The 16,389-nt window shown below is 44.3% G+C and overlaps 1 protein-coding gene across 1 annotated transcript in view; it reads left to right on the forward strand.

Annotated features, from left to right (window-relative positions):
* Window positions 1-16,389, forward strand: part of MYRIP (myosin VIIA and Rab interacting protein) — a gene marked incomplete in the record, with an annotated part of 307,310 nt that overhangs the window by 92,787 nt on the left and 198,134 nt on the right. Inside the window, 1 exon segment of the mRNA XM_014590459.2 lies at window positions 5,444-5,665. Within this exon segment, the coding sequence (XP_014445945.1) occupies window positions 5,444-5,665 (222 nt within the window).

The raw sequence follows: 16,389 nt of genomic DNA on the forward strand, positions 1-16,389 counted from the left end.
AGGCATTTGTCAATTGATTTTATTTGTACTTTTTTTTTTTTTTTACCCCAAAGGGCACTTGTGCTTGTCAAAGAGAGACAGAGGGAGAGGGAGAATGCCACCTCCATGAAGCATAATCATGCTACAATCCCTTCTCCTTTCTTCTATCCTGGTTGGGGTTTGGGGGCATGGATGCACATACACCTGGCATGTTTTTCAAGCCTCCGGGGCTTGAAGCCAAATTGCAGTCAGTCATCTGGGATCCAGATCCCTTAACCACTAGGCCACAAGGCAGGCCCTGTATTTTGTGACATTTTTTTTTTTTGGCGGGGGCGGGGGAGGTTTTCGCTATAGGGCACATGTGCTCGCCAGACAGACAGAGAGAGACAGAGAGACAGAAAGTGAGAAATCACCCCCCCTCCAGGGGGGATGGCCACGCTGCAATCCCTTCTCCATTCTCCTCTCGGGATCTTGGGCACACACGCACACGCACCTGGCGTGAGTTTTAAGCCACCGGGTCCAGGATGCGAACCGCAGTCGACTACATGGGAGTCCAGCAACATAGCCATTATGCTAACTGCTGGTTCCCCTAGAGCTTTTTTGATCCCCAACGACTTTCCTTCCTGGATGTTTTCTCCCATTTAATTTAGAGTCCCTGAAATAGCACTCTAAGCCAGTCAGTTTGAGGCTGTTCTTAGATTGTTTACAGATGTCAGAGCTGGTGATAACTTAGCTCATCCTCTGCTCTAAATCTAAGGGACTGAATAACAGAATCTTCCTCGAGGAAGCATCTCTGTACTACCCCCTTATAAACGTTTGACTCAATCAAGTGTACACACGTGCTCTTTTATCTGTAGAATTATTAGCTAGCCTGAGGTAGTCTCCCTTTCCAGTGTCATAGTCACCTCCTTTTATTATCTATTGTTTAAGCAGCATGTAATAGCACAGATCAGCTGGCCCTGCTCACATGTTGGGAGCCAGCTAAGGATGCCCAAAATCTAAAGCTGCAGACACCCTTTGAGTTGTCATGGCAAGATGTTGCTGATATGGTGTCAAGTAAAACAAGAAAAACAAACAAACAAAGCACAGGTTTAAAATCACACATAGATTTCCAAATCTAGTAGCAGACAGAGATGAACTCTATGATCCTTTTACAAATATCTTTGCTTTTCCTTTCCTTTCTTTTCTTTATCTTGCGATCTTTCTCTGGTCAGTGCACATGCCCTCTAGCAAAAAAGAAAAAAAGCCAGACAGCGAAGCCTATAAATAGCATGATTTCATGGATATGAAATGCCCACACCAGGCAAACCCATAGAAACAGAATGTAAATTAGTGGTTGACAGGAGCTGATGGGGGAAAGGAATGAGGAGTGATTGATAATGGATTCTGAATTTTTTTTTTTAATCATAAAAATGTTCTGGAATTAGGTGGTGGTTGCAGAATTTTGTGAAAATAAGAAAACCCACTGAACTTTAGGGGTGAAATGTATCATGTATGAATTATAACTCAATTTTTTTTTCCAAGGTCAGGGTTAAAAAAGTCAGAAAGGGAAATTCCCAGAAGGCATATCCTGGTCGGGTTGGGCTGCTGTAACAAAATACCATTAAGCTAGGGAACCTATAAACAGCAGGAAGATATTTCTCACAGTTCTGGAGGACGGAAAGTCCAAGATAAGACACTGACAGACCTGGTGCCTGGTGAGGCCTTGCTTTCTGGGTCGTAGATGGCTCCTTCTCTTTGAGCCTTCACACGGAAGGTCGTAGATGGCTCCTTGTCTTTGAGCCTTCACACGGAAGGGCATGGTGCCCTCTGGGGTTTCTGCTGTAAGGGCGTTAAACCCACCATGAAGGCTCTGCCCCCATTACCTCATTGCCTCCCAAATCCCTCCCCTTCTAAACCCATCACATTGGGGGTTAGTTTTCACATATGAATTTTTGAGCAGACACTAATGTTTGGACCATAACAGGGTAGATATGCAGAGGAAATTTAAAATCAGGGATTAGGGTCATTGGGTGGGAAACAAGGAACTTCCATCTCTGAAGGCTACAGTATTATTGATACATTTCGTAAGGGGCCAGGAGATGTGACCTTGAGCCTTTGTGAGACAAGTGGCTGAGGATGAGATGCCTGCCTGGAGGTTGTGCTCTCAGTGAGAGGGACTGCTGGACAGTTTCCACCCACTGCTTAGGGGAGCTACCGAAAAAGGGTGCCTTTGCCTGGACCTGTGGGAGAAAAGAAGTATCCTCTAGGAAATGAGAGCCTCGAAACCCTAAGCCTCCACCATAAAGGGTCTGAAGATCAAAATCTTGGGACCAGCAGTTAGCGTAATGGCTATGTCGCTGGACTACCATGTAATCGACCACGGTTCGAGTCCCAGACCTGGTGGTTTAAACTCATGCCAGGCACATGTGCGTGTGTGCCCAAGATCCCGAGAGGAGAATGGAGGAGAAGGGATTGTGGCGTGGTCATCCCCACTGGGGGGTGATTTCTCACTTTCTGTCTCTCTGTCTGTCTGACAAGCGCACGCACTCTTTGGCAAAAATTCTCTCCAAAAAAAAAAAAAAAATCTTACCACTCATGTGGTATAGGATTCTCCATACTGAGAAACAAATGCTAACTGGTCTGAAATTGGGGACCTCTGTGCTGGCTTGTGAATGCAAATGCATAGCTGCTCTGAGATATTTGCTCAGAGAACCTGCACTTACGGGAAAAGCAATCTTGGCTGGAGACAATTGTAATCATGATGACAGATGAAAGGAATGCATTTACCTGGAGCAAGGGTTAATAGACACACCCAAGAGGAGGGTTGATAGTACCCCTCAGAACTTGCTATAAGACTCGGGAAAAGAGCATAAAAGATGTTGAAAAACGTTAAAAAGAGAAAAGCAGGAAGTAGAAGGAGCTAATGACACAAAAGAGAAAAGGAGAGCAAAAAGAAAAGAAAATTAAGTTTTGTTGTGGGACTCATGCTCGCTGGAGAGAGGCAGAGTGGAGAGAGAGAGAGAGAATGAGAAATCACCGCCAGGAGGATGGGCATGCTGCATTCCCTTCTTCTCCATTCTCCTCTCAGGGTTTGGGGCACTCACACACACACACACACACACATATCCACTGCCAGGTCTGGAACTCAAACGGTGCAGTCGACCATGTGGGATCTAGCCATCTTAACCTCTGTGCCACCTGCTGGCCCAAGAGAGTCAGATTTAAGTGGAAACAAACCAATAGAATTTAGGTAAATAAAAATGAAAATCAGTAATATTTTATAAGGATGAAAAAGTAAAGAAAATATGGAATTTGGGACCAACAGTTGGCATAATGACTATGTCGCTGGACTCCCATGTGGTCGATCATGGTTCAAGTCCTGGCCCCGGTGGCTTAAACTCATGCCGGGCACATGTGCATGCCTAAGATCCCGAGAGGACACACACACACACACACACACATATCCACTGCCAGGTCTGGAACTCAAACGGTGCAGTCGACCATGTGGGATCTAGCCATCTTAACCTCTGTGCCACCTGCTGGCCCAAGAGAGTCAGATTTAAGTGGAAACAAACCAATAGAATTTAGGTAAATAAAAATGAAAATCAGTAATATTTTATAAGGATGAAAAAGTAAAGAAAATATGGAATTTGGGACCAACAGTTGGCATAATGACTATGTCGCTGGACTCCCATGTGGTCGATCATGGTTCAAGTCCTGGCCCCGGTGGCTTAAACTCATGCCGGGCACATGTGCATGCCTAAGATCCCGAGAGGAGAATGGAGGAGAAGGGATTGCAGCATGACCATCCCCTCTGGGGGGTGACTTCTCACTTTCTGTCTCTCTGTCTTTCTCTGTCTTTCTGGCGAGCGCACGCACCCTACAGCAAAAAACCTTTCCAAAAAGAAAATATGGAATTAACAAAATATCATTAAATCCGAAGCTAAAACCAAAATACTTCTTAGAATGTATCTCAGATACACAAGGAGATGAAAAAAGATTTGGTGACATAAAAGAACAGAAAAGATTTAATATAGAATTGGAATTCCAGGAGAGAATAGAATAGAAGGCAGCATTCAGAACAGTAATGACTTTAGCGTTAGTGAGTGTTTTAAAAAATTACTAAGAGACCCAAATACAAATGCAAAGAAGTTCACACTTAGACACATCACAGTGAGACTGAAGAATGCTAAAGAGATACCACAGGCCATGTGCACTAACCAGAGAGTAATAGAGCAAGGGAGAAAGAGAAAGCATCCCCCAGTGGAGTATGTTCACACTGCAATCCCTTCTCCTCCTTTTCTCCATCCTGTTGGGTTTTGGGTCATGCACACACATGTGCCTGGCTTGTTTTCAATCTGTAAAGCCAGTATTCAAACCATGCAGTCATCCATGTGGGATCAAATCCCATGGTTGCCTTAACCATGAGGCCATAGGGGCAGCCCAAAGGAAAATCTTATAACGAACCAGTGAGAAAAGTTGGAATCCCTAGAAGGGGAATATAAATGTATACAGAAAAGACACATCACAGCTGAAGGGACTTGTAGGGTCTTTTTCCCTTGGGGATATTGTTCTGTACCTGCATTGTGATTGCAACCACTCACACGGGATCAGGTGTGTAATTTTCCACTTGCCTGGTGTCATGCTTGTGCTAAAAAATGTTCGGATTAGGGGTCTCCACTTGTGTTGTTTGAGCCCCCCATTTGTATAGTGGACAAGACCACACAAACTTGTCAATGCAGAGTAATGGGGTTACATCCAGTTCATTTTGTCCAGATCATTCAGTTCACGTGAGTACATCCTTGTCGCTCAGGGTTCCTCCTCTCCTTCTCGCTGAGCTCAGAGAGGTATGCAACGCCATGTTTTGCGATGATATGGGTGACTGTGTGCCTAGCGTGACCAGGAGCTCTTGCACAAAGAGGATTGTCTTTTGCCCAACTGAATCTCCAATGCCCTGGGTCTGCCTATCACCCAGAGAATCCTTATTGATTCACATTGATTTAAAAGCTTTTAAAATCCCTGGGTGCTTTCCTTTCCAGGAATGTTAAGTAGGGTCAGGACTGCCTTTGTCATATTCCCAGCAGGGCTGTTGTGAGGATTAATGTTTTATCATAAGTGGTCTCCCGCTCCTTTTAAAAGGCATTCATTAAGCTAAAGGTTTTCCGAGGATGTACTTAGTTTTATAATAATTCATATCTCCATGTAGTCCATTATTAGTTAAACAGAACTAATAAGGTCTCCATGCTTTCCTGTTAAAAACACGACGTACCGGAGTACACAAAATCAACACACTATTTTGAGTTCCTCTCTGGACCTTGTGTCAAGTGTTCGGTTTTTCTGATTTTTGTTGTTCTACGAGGAGATCCTGTGGGTTAGCTTGGGCTCTGGGAGGGCTGGGCGGGCAGCTGTGGGAAGATGGCCCTCTGACCTGCTGCTGTGCTATTTCTTCTCTCCTCACCCGTTTCCCACCCTGGCTTCCCAGTGAGATGAAGCAGAAGCTGGATGAGGAAGGCAGCAAATGCAGCATCCTCTCGAAGCACCAGAAGTTCGTGGAGCACTGCTGCATGCGCTGCTGTGCTCCCTTCACCTTCCTCGTCAACACCAAGCGCCGCTGCGGGGACTGCAAGTTCAACGTCTGCAAGAGCTGCTGCTCCTACCAGAAGCACGAGAAGGTCTGGGTCTGCTGTGTCTGCCAGCAAGCAAGGTGAGTGGCCGACCGCACTTTCGGGCTCTCGGCTGACGGCGCCACCACTGCCTTCAGCCAGGTGGGACCAGCAGTGATTCTAGACCCTCACGGAGTATTGGTTGCAGAAGAGAGATTGCTGAGGTGAGAGGCGGGGAAGGATGCTGACCCTCCTGGAGAGCATGAGAGGGGGCCACAGGGCGCACCGGGGTGTGCGCATAAAGGAGAGGTCCAGGTCGTCTTGAAGTGGAAGATGCATCTCCTCACATGTTTCATCTTTGCTTTTGAAATTGCCCGGGTGGTCTCATCCTGCCATTCATTCATTCCATGAGCATGTGTTGGATTCTCAGGAGTTATGCTGAGTGCAGGAAAGATGTTGCTGAATTAGGCAGGTTGCGAGTGACTCAGGCTAGAGAGATGCCCAAGCGTCAGAAGTCAATCTTGGGGACCAGCAGTTGGTGTAATGGCTCTGTCGCTGGACTCCCATGTAGTCGACCGTGGTATGTGTCCCGGACCCAGTGGCTTAAACTCACGCCGGGCACATGTGTGTGCATGCCCAAGATTCCGAGAGGAGGATGGAGGAGAAGGGATTGTGGCATGGCCATCCCCCTGGGGGGTGATTTCTCGTTTTCTGTCTCTCTGTCTCTCTCTGTCTGTCTGGTGAGCGCACACGCCCTATAGAAGTCAATCTCAGGGTGTGGTGATGCATCCTCTGACCAATCTGTGCACTGAGCAAGGAGTGACTGGCTTTTTGAAAAATATACAATACATGAAAGCAGGATCGTCAAAGACGTTTTCCAGTTAATACAACGAAAGGAGGGAGGATAACGACCCTGTGACGGAAATGACCAACATGACATCTCACATCCTCCCCCTGGCAACCGGCAGAGCATCTCTTTGAAACCCTGAGTATTTGGAGGCTGATGAGTTTGATAAGCCAGTGCCTGGAAGTTGTTTCCTGGGCTTGTTAATCTGTGCTGATCCTAGCATCTTAGGCGCCTGTGTTACCGTCAGCAAGACTGAGACTGGCTGGTCCTGAGGCACACGCTCATGCTTCCCTTCCCCGTCTCCTTTCCTTTCTTTCCTCCTCTCTCTTCCTCCTGGCCCTGTTTATTCCCTTATGTTCTTTAACTCATCGAGTCCTAGCATCTTCCGATAGCGCTCGGCAATGGCAAGAGCTGCTAAGCTCCTTTAGGGTCTCCAAGGAATCAGTCTTTGGACTATAAAGAAGAAAGTAGCTTAGAGACACCAGCTGAGACTAGTGGTTGGTTGAGCGCCCAGTATCCAAGTCCTGTGCCCGACTCTCAGAGCAGGGAGCCCCCCAGAGTCTCAGCCCAGCAGCTTGCTAGGAGGGAAATCCCTGTAGCAACACAGGATGGAGGAAGCTTTGATTTTCGGTGAACATGTGCTTGGGAGTGGTAGACGGAGAGACTGTCCATGCCTTCCGTTTCTCAGAACGTTGGGGTGAAGTCAAGAACTGACAGCAAGAGAGTTGGGTATTGGGAGAAATTAGAGTAGGTTGGAAACGGACATTACAGGGTTGGAGATCCAGGCTTTTGAGCCGGGTTCTGGTAACCAGTCAGTACTCTTTGCTTCTGATCTTCCCACAGTATGTTTTGTTCCCATCCCATTCAACTGCCCTTGCATGGACAAGAGGATAGTAGAGTGTTGGGTCTATTCCTGGGGTAGGGTTTTCTAGGGGCTTGGGACAGGTCAAAGGGTCATGGAGTTTAAGATACTGGAGAGTGAAAGACAGACAGACAGAAGGGAGCTATGCATGGATGGGAAGATATTGAAAGCCTTTGTCAATGAGAAGTATCCAGTATAGTTGAACTGTCACTGTGTGTGTGTGTGTGTGGGGGGGACAATCCTTAGGAAAGCAAATTGAAAGAAAAGGATATTCTGGTAGGAAGAAAATGTCTGAATTAGTGATTTTTTTTTTTTTTTTGGAGAGGTTTTTGCTATAGGGCTTGCCAGAGAGACAGAGGGACAGAAAGCAACGAGAAATCACCACACGGGGGGATGGCCGCACTGCAATCCCTTCTCCTTTCTCCTCTCAAGATCTTGGGCATGCATGCACACACACCTTGCGTGAGTTTAAGCCACCGGGTCCAAGACTTGAACCGATGTCGACTACATGGGAGTTCAGCAAATAGCCATTATGCTGACTGCTGGTCCCCTGAATTAGTGATTTCTGAAGTGGAGAAATTGCACAGTGACCATGAGAATAGGAGGCAAGGTCTAGACGAGGAAGTCAAGCCATTAAAAGGCCAGTGCACATGCATCCTGAAATGGCCAGCCTGGTGGCAACCGTGTGGAAGTAAAGAATGAGTCAAGTGACAAGAGTTTCCTCAGTGCAGAGCAAGAACTAGAAGGTCAGCACATAGCAGAAATGAGAAGTGGGACACCGTGGTCTGACTTAATGCCGGATTCTGCACCAGGCACGCTGGGCGAAGACACCTGCTGTGGGCCTCCCTGCTACTCAGGCCTTTCTTATCAAGAAGGAGTGAACACCCCAGGACAAGAACCCTGTCTTCTTCTACTCCCTTTGTAGCACCAGAGTTGGCATAAGGAGGGCACACAAAATCTTTTTGAGCTGAACAATAGAACATTTGATTAAGATGGTAGCCAAATGCAAGGTGTAGACGAGATTTTAGGAATGTTAAAGATAGAAGGCCCCAGGAAGTGTGAATGTCCCAAAGAGGAATTATGGAAGAGGAAGACCTCCCAGATGGGACCAAGATGGAGAGGAGGAATCCCACGGCATTCTCAAACAGTGTGGCATGAGGAAGACAGACGCCCCAGGGTGTGTGGAGGACTTGGAGGAGAGAGACAGAGAGACAGAAAGCGAGACATCACCCCCCAGAAAGGATGGCCATGCCACAATCCCTTCTCCTCCATTCTCCTCTCGGGATCTTGGGCATGCACACACATGCACCCAGCATGAGTTTCCACCGGGTCCGGGACTTGAACTGTGGTCAATACATGGGAGTCCAGCAACATAGCTATTAAACTAACTGCTGGTCCCTGGAGCAGATCACTTTTGGAGTAGGGTGATGGCAAGATCGAGTCAGACCAGTTTGTATAAAGAATTTGGGTTTCATCCATAAGGAGTTATGAGATCCATGAAATATCAAACCCTGAAAGTTATTGAAGTATGCTATTTTTTACTGTACTTTGACATATTCACCCACGGAAACAAAAAGCATCAATATATAATCTTGTCTCTTTTAATTTTTCTCTAACCCTGTTACCCCTCTGAATTGTATATAGGATTCCATTATCATCAGTTATAATAATATGACATATTACATTCATCAGATAGAGGTAATATTAAGTGGCCTATACTACTGCAGAATCCCATCACTTAAAAAATGGAAGAACCTTGCCTTGAAAACCGGGTATTCTTGGGCCAGCCTGTGGCATGGTGGTTGGGGCAGCTGGATCCCACATGGATGATAGTACGGTTCAAGTCCTGGACCTAGCAGCTTGAGGGATCCTCCCAGCACCAAGTATGTGTGCCTGAAACCCTGAAAGAAGAGAAGAGTGTGGTGTGACCACCCCCCATAGGGTGTGTTTTCTCACTTTCCTCCTCTTGGTCTGTATCTCTGGCAAGCACATGTACCCTCTATGAAGTTAGGGAAAAAAAAAAAAAAGCCAGGTCTTCTGATTCTAATTTGTGTTATTTTATTTAAACTAGACTCTCTTGAAATTTCCAGATATTGAAAAATAAGTTGTAAAAAGAGCACACATGCCTGCTAGGTCTTCATTTTAAATTTCCAGTGACTTAATGAGGTGGCAAGAGGCTTAAGTAATCTCATTTAACTTAATTTTGCCTCATTTCTATGCCAACATTGCAAGATAGCTCCTGAGCCTCAGAAGTAGAGCATTAGGGGCTGGCGGGTGGTGTGGTGTGTAAGGCTGCTGAACTCCCACATGGCCAACCATGGTTCGAGTCCCAGATCTGGTGGTTTGCTTTCTGACTTTCTCTCTCTCTCACTCTCTCACTCTGTCCCTCTCTGGTCAAATTAAAAAATAAGTAAATAAGTAAAGTGAAGTAAAATAATTCTTTTAAAAAAATAGAAGTTCTTTTTCATAGAAAAATACCTGAAAAGGCATCCAAAACCCAGTATACTTTTGTTCTTTTTTTTTGAGAAGTTTTTGCTACAGGTCACGTGTGCTCACCAGAAATACAGAGAGACAGAAAGTGAGAAATCACCCCCACCCCCAGGGGTGATGGTCACGCTGCAATCCCTTCTCCTCCATTCTCCTCTTGGGATCTTGGGCATGCACGCACACACACCCAACGTGAGTTTAAGCCACCGGGTCCTGGACTAGAACCACAGTTAACTACACGGGAGTCCAGTGACATAGCCATGACGCCAACTGCTAGTCCTACTTTTGTTCTTTTTTTTTTTAAAGAAAGAGGAGGATTATTTTTTATTATTTTTTGAAAAGTTTTTGCTATAGGGCACATGTGCTTGCCAGAAAGATAGAGACAGAAAGTGAGAAATCACCCCCCAGGGGGGATGGCCACGCCGAAATCCCTTCTCCTCCATTCTCCTCTTGGGATCTTGGGCATGCACGCACACGCGCCCGGTGTGAGTTTTTAAGCCACTGGATCCGGGACTCAAACCATGGTCAACTACGTGGGAGTCCAGCCATGTAGCCATTATCTGCTGGTCCTGAGAGTGGAGGATTATTGAGGAGCCTTCCACATTTGATGCATCTAACTCAGACAGGGCACATTTAAACTCATTTAGTCAAAGTGGGCAGGAAGACCATGTTGAGGAGAGGTTGGAACTTTGCTGTTTCACCTTGAATTCTGTCTTTGAGAGATGTCACCAAGGGCCTTGGGGTTATTGTTGGCTGAAACCAAAAGAGAACTTGAGCTCATTCCCTATTTTCTCATATTATTCAAGTCAATCCCAAGAACCTGTCTAGGGAAACAAACCATGAGACATATGGTACACTTTTCCTTCTAGAAATTTCTCGAAATTTGACAGAGCAGTATGTCAGGGTCAGAGTGCTACTGATGTATGGCCCACGGGCTGACAGTCTTTCCTACATGGCTCCTGGATTATATGCGTGTTTGTTTCAAAAATTCCTCCAAAGAGTTTCTTTCATCTGTATAGCAACCAGCTGTCCAGGTATATAACTACTCAGGGTTACACAGGACAAAAAGCCAAATTCATCATGTAAAACACATAAGGGGGGGGGTCCAGCAGTTGGCGTAATGGCTGTATTGCGTGGCGCCCATGTAGTCGACCATGGTTCAAGTCCCAGACCCAGTGGCTTAAACTCACACCAGGCGTGTGTGCATGTGTGCCCAAGATTCTGAGAGGAGAATGGGAGAGAAGGGATTACGGCATGGCCATCCCCTCTGGGTGTGTGTGTGTGTGATTTCTCACTTTCTGTCTCTCTGTCTCTCTCTGGTGAGCGCACACACCCTATAGCAAAACAACAACAACAACAACAAAAAAAAACAAAAGCAAACCATGTAAGGAGTATTTTGACTTGAATTAGATATGGAAATTTCAGATAAATAACATTTGTTTACATCTATCCAGATTCCTAGAAGCAGAAAAATCGTGTGTTACAGATCATTCAGACTTGGAACCCAGACTTTACCCTGGCACAAACTGCTGTCACACTGGGTGACAGGCGTGTGGACATTGTGCTACTGTCCACTCTGTCCCAGCAGCTCCTCTGCCATTTTTCAATCTGAAACTCCCTCCTTGATCCGAAATGATTTACTTTAGCCGTTAGTCTTTGGGACAGTCTTCTACCATATTCATATTCAACTAGAGTGTCTTAAACTATTGTGTGTGTCGGGTTCTTTGAAGAATGCAGTTTGTGCGTGTACATGAAATCTCATTAAATAGTTGACAGCAGCTCTGTGAAGGTGCACTGATGCCCCGATCATGCAGCAACCATCAGGCCCACATCTGAGTCCCTCTGCTCGCAAGGTACTTTTCCTCTTACGATGGAAATCAAATCCTTTGGCTGCATTGGTTTGACGTCTAGCTGTTCATTCAGTGGCTACCATATACTTTTTCTTTTTTATTTGAGATACTGTGGGTTATGAATAACCATCATCATGAAAACTTTGTTCCCCCCAAAATAAAGGAGGTAGGTGCTGAGAGTAGACACTCCCTTGACAATATTAATACATAACTTCAGACGTGAAATAACCTTAGTAAGCCCTTGGATCTGCCTAGAGTGTAATTCTAAGGAAGTGACTCAAATTAGAAACAGGGTTCATGAGGAGATGACCCAGAAATTGTCAAACCACTATAAAAATGGGGGTGATTCATAATTCCAGCTGTCTTCTTTTCATCTCCATGAAATCTAGTCTATATGTCCTTGTGTACTCTTTGATTGTTTAGTTCAAGAAAAGCATTTTAAGAATTTTAAATGATGGGACCAGCAGATGGCATAATAGTTATGTCATTGGACTCCCATGTAGTCAAGCACAGTTCTAGTCCTGCATCTGGCAGCTTAAAACTCACAATGTGTGTGTGTGTGTGTGTGTGTGTGTGTGTGTGTGTGTGTGTGTGCATACCCAAAGTCCCGAGAGGAAAATGAAGGAGATGCAATTGTGGTATGGGCATCTCTCTTCAGGGTGATTTCTCACTTCCTTTCTCTCGTCTCACTCCATCTCTCTGGCGAGCGCATGTGGTCTGTAGCAAAAATCTGTCTCTAAAAAAACAGAATATTAAATGAAGATTCCCTTTTAAATGGTGGTTGCTGTAATTATAATCGTATGGTTCGTTGTCAGCTTTTATGCTCCATATGTTTTACATTAAAATTAATTTCTGTTGTCAGTATTACTTAAAAATTTTAGCTTTGGAAGATCAACAAACATTAAGTGAATGTTAGATGAATTGATTAGAGAATGAAGGATGGATTACTTACCTTTGAAGTTACATATAGCAAGTGGGAAACTACTGAATCATTCCTTTTGTCATTTTTTAAATTTTAAGTTTATCTTTCTGACAACTTATTGTATAGATTTATTCCGATTTTATAAATAAAGGTAAACCGTAATTGCATTTTAGGATCTTCTGCAAGAAAGCAAAGCTCTTCAGAGTGAGCCTAGCCACACGTATCGGCTATTATCATTTCAGGTCAAATTGGCCCAAGAACAACACTCCTATTCTCCTTGGGAACAAAGTGGCTTCCTAACTCTCTGCTTCATTAAAAAAAAAAACAAAAATGTTCTCTCTAGTTTTCGTCATTTTGTACTATTACTTTGAACACGCACCAATTTTGGAAATTATTTTCACGGAATGAGAGAAAAAAAATGATCCTTGGAACAGAAATCAAAAACATCTCCTCATTATGCTTGTGTCATTTGCTTTGGTTCTTCTGAGAAACCTTAACACTTCATTTCTTCCCCCTGGAAACTGAATTTCCTTTACTTCTATCTGATCACCTCATTGCTTGGTATTCATCCAGCCCACATGACTCACAGTAGCTTACTGTCCTTTTGCCATACATTTTGAAGTGTATTTTGGAGATGCCCCAATATGTCTCTAATATCCCTGAAGAAGATATATCACTAAGAGGTAAGGAAATTCACGAATTGCAAAATGTATGAGGAATTCATTTCTAAATTCACTAGAAATTAAGGACCACATGGCTGACTGTGGTTCAAGTCCTAGCCTCTGTGGCTTGAAAAACATCATTAATGTGCCATAAGGAAATTTAAAATAAAGCCTGAAAGGAAATACATGATTTCTTTTTTGAAAAAGAATTACTTTATTATTTAACTTTTATTTATTTATCTATTTATTTATTTTAATGTGACCAAAAAGGGACAAAGTGAAAGAGAGAGGGGGAAAGTCAGAAAGCAAGTCACCAGGTCTGGACTCAAACTGTGGTCGGCCACGTGGGAGTCCAGTGCTCTTAACCACCATGCCAACTGCTGGCTCCAGAAATATGTCATTTCTGCCATTTAAAGTGGATTTTGGATGACGCTTTCTTACCTCTATTTTCCACATAGTTTCCAAGTTTTCTGCATTTTACAGATGTGCTTTTACTAACAGGTATAAAAAAAAAAGAAAAGAAAGAAAGAAAGAAAAAAAAAGAAAGAAAGAAAGAAAGAAAGAAAGAAAGAAAGAAAGAAAGAAAGAAAGAAAGAAGGAACTTCTCCTTCCTAGCCTCGTCATGCCAAAATGCTTTCTCCTGTTATCCCAATGTTGTTCTTTACCCAGCAGCCCCTGTGCTTTAAGCCACAGGGCTGAAACCACCCAGCTTCCCTGAGAAGGTGGAGCCGTCAAAGGGGACTTGTATTATGAAGTTCCAATTATTGGTCAATTTAGATCTAAATCAGATCTCCATAGAGACTGTGACCACACTAGTCCTTTGGAATCATTGTCAAAGTGACCCAAATTATGAGGTAGATAGGAATTTTTTAAAATTTCAACTGCCCCCAGTGAAAGCTAAGCATCTATTTTCTGTTCACTAGCTCTTTAAGGTCACTAGATTAAATAACAACTAAATATAGGAAGAGAACCTGCTCTGGGTACAGGAGTGGATTTGCCTCATCAGGTGAGTTCTGCCATCCAGTTCTTGTAAAAACTCCGAAAAGGGCATGAGATCAGCCCCATGCAGAGCTAGGGAAGTCTGAAGGTCAGAACGATTATGTGGCTGGCCCAGGGTCACCTCTTCAGTCCTACATCCAAAGCCTCCTTAGATCCTCTCAGGAATAGGAGGTCTCTTACCTGGAGCCACCCTGCAGGCCTTATCCCTTTGCCAGCCGCTGAGACCCTACTTCAGTCATTGGAGCAGTTGACGGCCGTGCGCTCCCCTAGTGTTGAAAGGATAATGGTGGTATTTGTTTCTCTTAGAGGCACTCTGTGTCTGCAGGCGGTGTGCACTGTGTACACTGGCACTTCCCGTGTAGACACAGCTGTGAGAATGGATCAGGCAGGGGCGTGAACATCAGGGAAGGAGAACACGGTACAGTGAAGTTGGCGCTCCCCTGGGCTTGGCACAGACCACCTTCCCTGATCCCTCTCTAACGTTTCTCCTGTCTGGTCCATGGTGGATGAGTCAGTGCTGGATCCAATGAAAGACTGAATCCCCGAAGGCTGTGTGTTTAGGGGAAGCACAGACAGTGACATTTACACATTAGGAACATGCATTAAATCTTCGGTAAACCACTGGCCTCTCCACATGTGTTTTTCTAGCAGAAGGCTTTCCCTTGACATATGAAGTGTGACAGGCTTTTTATTAAACCTCCGATGTCCATGATGTCAGAGCATGTAGGGTGCATTTGTAGGCCGGCAGCCATAGGTGTTTCTCCACGTGAGTTTGTTTGAATAAGGGACTCAGGCAGCTGATGTTCTGTGTCAACCTGTCCAGGCCATATTACTTAGATATTCGGTCAGACATTAGGATGCTGCCATGACAATGATTTTAGAGAAGATTAACATCTACATCAGCAGACTTTAAGTAAAGCAGATTGCCCTCTTACATGGGTGAGTCCCAATTAGCTGAAAGCCTTTAAAAAAAAAAATTAAAAAGAACTCCCTGAGGAAGAAGGAATCCTATCAACAGCCTGCCTTTGGATGCAAGCTAAAACACTGGCTTTTCCCTGAGTCCCCATCCTACCAACATACCCTACACATTTTGGATTCTGGACATGTCAGGCTCCATAATTTCATGAGCCAACTTCTTTTTTTTTTTTTTCTCCTTTTTTTTTTTTTTTAAGATTTTTGCTATAGGGTGTGTGCCCTCACTGGAGACACAGAAAGAGACAGAGAAAGAGAAAGTGAGAAATAATCACACCTCCCCCCACCCAGGGGGGAATGGCTACACTGTAACCCCTTCTCTACTATTCTCCTTTTGGGATTTTGGTCACACATGCACATGTACTTGGCATGAGTTTCAAGCCACTGGGTCCAGGACTCAAACCACAGTCAGCCATGTGGGAGTCTAGCACCTTAACCGCTACACCACATGCTGGCCCCATAAGCCAGTTTCTTAAAATAATTCTCTCTTGGGATCAGCAGTTAGCATAATGGTTATGTCGCTGGACTCCCATGTAGTCGACCACAGTTCAAGTCCCAGACCCGGTGGCTTAAACTCATGCTGGGTGCGTGTGCATGCGTGCCCAAGATCCCAAGAGGAGAATGGAGGAGAAGGGATTGCGGTGTGGCCATCCCCCCCCGGGGGAGTGATTTCTTGCTTTCTGTCTCTCTGTCTCTCTCTGTCTTTCTGGCGAGCACACGTGCCTTATAGCCAAAAACAAAAACAAAAAAACCTCTCCAAAAAAAGAAAAAAATAATAACTCTCTCTCCTATAATTCTGTTATTTAAATTTTTATACCCATTCTTAAGGTCATGATGCATTTTTTTCCATCATTTTTTTAGCATATTATTAGCCAAGTCCACTAACTGTATCAGAGCTCAGTATGTTTCAGTGACATTAAGAAGAAAATAATTCCTGAAATTATAAGCCGTTGTGTTAGATATGCCACACATGTACTCTAAGGTCTTAGGAAATAATATAAACAAAATGGGAAATTTTACCTTTTGGTTAAATGTTGAAATAAAAAAGATTGTCAAATAGCATATAAACTGCTGTTAGAGAATGTTCCCCGTTTAGCCTCTAAGTGATGATACCTCTAAATTAAGAGAGAAAAGCAACAGAAAATGTTCTTTAAAATTGAGCCAACAGTTGAACAGTTTGTCATCATTTGCGTTAAAAAAAAAAAAAAAAAAAAAAGAAGCATG

Source organism: Tupaia chinensis, unplaced genomic scaffold (genome assembly GCF_000334495.1).
Source record: "Tupaia chinensis unplaced genomic scaffold, TupChi_1.0 Scaffold000451_1, whole genome shotgun sequence".
Lineage (NCBI taxonomy): Eukaryota > Metazoa > Chordata > Mammalia > Scandentia > Tupaiidae > Tupaia > Tupaia belangeri.